Here is a 6,000-nt window from a genome sequence, read left to right as displayed (position 1 = left end):
AATATGGGGATGTTTCACTCCAGGCCTCCAATGACCCACAACCAGTTTCTATTATTAATAATTCCTCTAAGGCTCATCTGTGGAGCATTCATGAAAAAACACCACAACTTCCTCATGTAAGGAAATACCAGGCTGCAGACTTCCACTCTGAATCCTCTGAATCATTTGCTGAGCTTCTTCATTATTTACTGACATTCCTGAAATGCAAACAACCAGAATCTTATCAGGCAAAGGCAGATCCCCTGAGCCTTTTATCATTCTGTCTGCAATTTTGAATATTTCCTCTATAACCAGACAGCATACCAAATGAAGCTAGACTCTTTGAACGGAAATGAGTCAATTGGAATGTCAATTTTATTTAGTCATATATTATAAAAACTAAACAGCATATCTGGCTGATTGACAAAACTCATCCAACTGTTAAGGGCAAAACAAAAGTATGTCAAGATGTACAGTTATGCAGATCTTGCTTTTACCTACAGGCAGATATTGACAGAGAGAGAAAGAGAGAGAGAGACATAGGCAGAAAATTGAAGCAGAATGCAACATCTGGAACTGTCCAATGGATAAAATTCCAAGAGAAAGAGTATGGGCATCAGAAGTAAAGCTATCATGTCATGTTTTCTCTCTTCTTCTTCAATGAGCCTTTTAACTTCTTCCACAGGCTGTCTTTTCTCTTCAATTTCTTTTCCATCAAGGATGGCACAGACTCCTTCTTGCGGATTTCCCTCACTAAACCGTGAAAGGCATCATCAATGCAGAATCTGAGGGCTGCAGAGGTCTCAAAGAAAGCGCAGTTATATTCTCGGGCCAGACTCATGCCTTCTTCTGTAGAGACCTATTGGAAAAATAATGGGTATTAAAAAGAGAGGAAGGGAGAGATGCTTAAATCAAAAAGCATGTTCTCTACCAGGCTGTGGGCCTGTTTTATTAAAAAAAATTGTAAAATGTTAAATTTAACAATATGTTCTGAAGGAAGAGTTCTAGAATTTCTGAACATGAAGGACACATATGAAATCAGAATCTTTGCAAAGGCAACTGGTTATAACTTATTAAAAGTGGAACTGGAAATCAACTCTACAGACTTAAAAAAAAAAAAAGTAACAGAGCATAGTGGTCAAAAGCATAAGTTTAGGTTAAAACTGCTTGGTTTCCAATCTCAGGTCTCCTTGTAGTTTTGCAAACCTGGGTAAATTTCTTGACTTTTTTTGCCTAAGTTTTCTCATGTGTGACATAAGATAATAATACCTTAGATAATTTTTGTTAGAGTTAAACAAGCTGATCAATACAAGATACATTGAACATGCTGAGTACATATTTAAAACTCTGTAATTACTAGTTATTAATTATAGTTCAAAACTTTTAGTTAAGAATAAGTCAGGATGAAGTTATCATGAAACTTGGAATATAATGTTCAGATGAAAACAAAAGCAGACCACCACCATTATGATAAATAAGCCTTTCTCTAGCTGAGCTCTTCAGAACAGGCTTAGAGCTTTGGGATTTTTTGTGGGACTTAGCATGTTGTGGCTCATTTTATGGCACTAAATCCTTCAGAGATGATAAACTGACTGAGGTCAGAGACTGTCTCATTTGCCTTCCCTTTAGTGTCGCTCACAGTGGCTGGTGCCTAAATTACCATTAGAGAAGTTAAAAGGATGATTAGTAAACATACCTGTGTTGAATAAGTATTGGGATGTAAACATAAGTGATGCACAAATATTTAAACAGTGGATTATGTGTCACTGTAGATGGATGCTAGTAATCCTGCTCAAAATTTAGCATGCCCATTAAGTTCTAATAGAATATTCACCTCTGCTCTAAGAAAGCAGGAAAAGGCTGCCTTTGCACAACATGTCTGACAGCCTTTAGCCCATGCTGGTCTATTTATTTTCATAAAGTTAACCTGATGTTTATATATTGGTATCTTCACTTTTTCTGCTAAATAGAAGTAAATGGTGAACTGGAAACCCCATTAGTCTGGAACTTAAGTGAATGTGACTGGGACTAGGATGGGTGGAGCTCTCAATTCACCCATATTATATATGTGGCATAAATAAGGAAGGGATTTTGTTTTTTTTAAACTGCTGACATTTTGCAATTGTTTGTAACCAGAGTCAAGTCACCCTTTCTTAACTGATAGAGCGGTCATATTGCCAACAAGTGGTTGGGCAGGCCTGTGAAAACAGGTCATTTGGATTCCAAAGCCAGGTCCTTCCTAGTCTGTGATAGGTTAACCTCACCAGGGTTTGATAAGTACAAAGAATGTCTGAATTCTTTCCTTTCTTTCTCATTTTTGCTGGCAAATACACCAATTCTTTTTTTCTTAAGCTTATTTCTGTCTTATAGTAACTGAAGAAATACAGCTAAAGTCATCCAACCTGAATGATTAACATTCCGTCTTAACAGCAACTTAACGGAGTCATAGATTTATTAAGTCACTGATCTTATTTCCAAGTAATCAGAGGTTTCCATCTTACCAAGTGTGTTAACACCACATAGCATGTGTTGTTCTTTATTTTCCAGTCTCTGTAACCTTTTTCTCCACCCAGAAGCTAATGACACATATTTTACATTTTTCCATAGCAACACCACATGTCTGGTACCATTTTTTTATATTAATCAACTTTTATTAGGCTATATGAATACAAAAACAGCCTCAGAATCTCCATGACTTGCAAAAATATTTAGGTCTTGCTCCTACTGCCCATTAGCAACTGGAGCATAGACTGTGGTCGCTGAGCCCCAGGCTGTTGGTTGGGCCCTGGTTTGTCTCTCTGGTCTTCTTATTCTCGGACTCAGACTGAAAGGGCACTATTATCTGGGATTATGACGTTTCTATGACAGAAAGTAGGTAGATGAGAGAGAGAGATAATTTTACCTACATGCCAATGATCCAAAGACAAATGAGGAAACCTAAATTCAATAAAGCATTAGGTACACTCAGCTTATAATGAAGGATGGCAAGGATGGGGCAAAAAAACAATTCTAAAGAGATACAGTAGTCCCTCTCTATATCGTGGTTCACTTATCGCAGCCTCACTATATTGCGGGATTTTTAAAAATATTATATTTAATTATTTATCGTGGATTTTTTGCTATATTGCAGGATTTTGTGGTACTGTACATGTATGTTGTTAAAGTTACGTAGGTTTAAGAGTGTAGATTAAATGTAAGTTTCCTACTTCGCGGGGGCATCTAGAATGTAATATCCACAATAAGTGAGGGAATACTGTGATAGAATCTAGCAAAATCAGTTATATGTAAATGTAGTACACTATCCAATTAAAAAAAAAGATGGTCAGACCAGATTTTTAAAAAATCACTTGTAGTTGAAACTCCTTACATGTAAGAATATAGAAAGACTAAAATTTGAATGGGAATTAATACACAATTAAACTAGTATATTGACATAATATCAAAGTAGACAGTAAATTTTTAAAAACTTACTAGAGTTAAAGGGAGAGATTTTATAATGATAGAAAGATAAACCTATCATAAAATATTACACTTACAAATTCATATGTACTAAAATTATAGTCTTATTTTATAAGAAAAGTTGATAGAACTAAAATACAAAATTATAGTGAACTATTTTCACACATCTTCCCCAGCAGTTGAAAGAATAAGTAGGCAAAAGTCAATAAGGATACAAAAAGTTTGAACAGAACACCATTGGTCTAATATATACATAAAAGATGCTGTACCTACCCAACAACTGAAAAGTTTACATTCTCTTCAAGTGAACCAGGAGTATTTATAGAAACTGACTTAATGCTAAGCTATAGAGAATGTTTTAAAATATTTCAAAGAATCAAAGTCACAACATAATCCCAAATGGAATTAAACTAGAAATTATTTTTAAAATGAAGATAACAAGGAAATTCCCAAATATTTTGTAAAAATATACTTCTGAATAGTCAACAGTCCATAAGATATTATATGAAAATTAGAAAATAGTTGAAACTGAATGGTAATAAAAATTAAACCTCACATCTTGTGGCATACCTAAAGCTTTGTTTAGAATGATCTTTATAGCAATATATGCATGTTTTAGAAAGGTGGAAACATTCACATTTAATAATTGAAGTAGAAACATTAAAAAGTTACAAAAAAAGTGCCCAGCAAATTTAACCCAAAGAAAGTAGGGGAAAAAAGGAAATTTTAAATATAAAGACAAATAAAATATAAAACAACCATGCAGGAGCAAAAACAAAATCCAATCTGAGATTTTTACAAAGATAATAAATTGATAGAGCCCAGGTTAAGACAAATTAAAAGTGGAAAAAAAAAAGGGAAAGAGAGAGAGAGGGTATAAATAAACAATATCAAGAATGACAAACAAAGATCCTACAAACATAAAAATGATAATTAGGTAATATTGTGCTTGTGCCAATATGTTTGACAAGTTAAGTTACAGACACATTTCTACAAATACATTTACCAAAACTTATACATTAAAAAATAAAAATCTGTGTCATCCTCTACGTGAGATAAGGAATTAAACATGTTCTTAAGACCTTTTCACAATTAAGTCTCTATGACTAAAAGCCTTTTTTGATGAATGTGAGTAGATGTATGTACAAAAGGTGAGCAAAAATGTTCACATCAGCATTATCAATAATAGCCAAAAAGTAAAAATAAAAAATACAAAAACCTAACGGCAACTCAAATGTTATCATGAGTGAATTCAATATATGGCTTTTTGTATATTCATAGAATGGAATACTGTGTTAAATGCAAACGAATAAAACACCGTAATCTATAATTTAGCAAATCATACAAACATGATAGTGTTTCGTGGAAGAAATCAGATGTTAAGAATATTTTTTTAGTAAATGTTTTATTTTAGTATAGTTTTAGATTTACACAAATGTGGTAAAGGTAGTACAGATAGTGCCCGTGTATTATCCCACATCCAGTTTCTTCTACTGTTATATTAATATGGTCCACAATTACACTTTTAGAATGTTTAAACGTGGGAAAACGATTCTTCAGTTTTGGGAGTCAACATAGTATTTCCTTTAGGAAGTGACCCAGGAGAGTATTCTGCGTGCTTTTCATTATCTTCCTTGATCTTTATGGTGGTTTCATATGGGTTTACTTTGTTATAATTTATAAAATTATAATTTGTGTAGTCTGCATATGATACATTAATTAAAAACTCAAACAAATGCACCATATAATATGAAGCATCCCTTTTTAATTTGAAACATCACTTAGTCATCAAGTATTGTTTCTGTAGCTAAATATTTATATATTCACAGTAAGTAGGATATGTGAAGTCTCTAAATAGACTTAGTTCACATCAAATCATGTTTTGTCACAAAACAAATTGGGTCTGGGCAGATTTTGCAAACAAATACATTAAGAAAATCTTTTGCTTTTCATTTTATTTTAGATTTCTGAAGCTAGAATAACATTGTGGAGTTGTATTATGTTTTTAGTGGGAAAGATTCAATATTATAAATATTACAAGTCATCCCAAATTTATGTAATTTCAAATAAAAATACATTTAAATCCATAAATCTTTTAAGTCATAGAATGTCATACAGAGATAAAAAAAAATTTATAGGGAATAATTAAAGTAAAATAGAAAAAACACTTGAATTTAGTAAGAACAAGGCAGGGAGAACAATAACAATGATGTTCAACTTACCCTACTAAGGCTTTATCTAAAGCTATAACAGTTCAGGCACATTTCCCAAATGAGAAGTGGGGTATTAGTTAAGGGCGGGACAGACCAATACAATGAATTGGAGAACCCAAAAACAAGAACAAAAAATATATGGAAGCTTAATATATCATTGGGATGGCATTAGTAAATGAGTGGCACCCTGACATTGAGTTATCATTTTGGATTATTTTTGACATATGGAGATTATTTCTACCAGAACAGGGATGTACTTTTTATTTGGAGAAAACAAAAGTAAAAAAGGGCTTTGAGTGAAGTTTTTAACTAAATCTGCAATCTTTTTTATACATTTAAAAAAATCTCT

The 6,000-nt window shown here is 32.9% G+C and overlaps 1 protein-coding gene across 1 annotated transcript in view; it reads right to left on the bottom strand.

Moving 5' to 3' along the window:
- Positions 1-391: 391 nt before the first annotated feature.
- Positions 392-6,000, bottom strand: part of RIT2 (Ras like without CAAX 2) — a 295,767-nt gene continuing 290,158 nt past the window's right edge. The window contains exon 5 of the mRNA XM_090285108.1: positions 392-838. Coding sequence (XP_090141234.1) covers positions 611-838 — 228 coding nt within the window. The 3' untranslated portion in view covers positions 392-610. The remainder of the gene's footprint in view (positions 839-6,000) is intronic.

The sequence above is a fragment of the Furipterus horrens genome, unplaced genomic scaffold, assembly GCF_987537825.1.
Source record: "Furipterus horrens unplaced genomic scaffold, mFurHor1.1.pri manual_scaffold_8, whole genome shotgun sequence".
In the NCBI taxonomy this organism is placed as follows: domain Eukaryota; kingdom Metazoa; phylum Chordata; class Mammalia; order Chiroptera; family Furipteridae; genus Furipterus; species Furipterus horrens.
The sequence above is the reverse complement of the archived record's forward strand: the minus strand, read 5'-3'. Positions and strand labels throughout refer to the sequence as shown.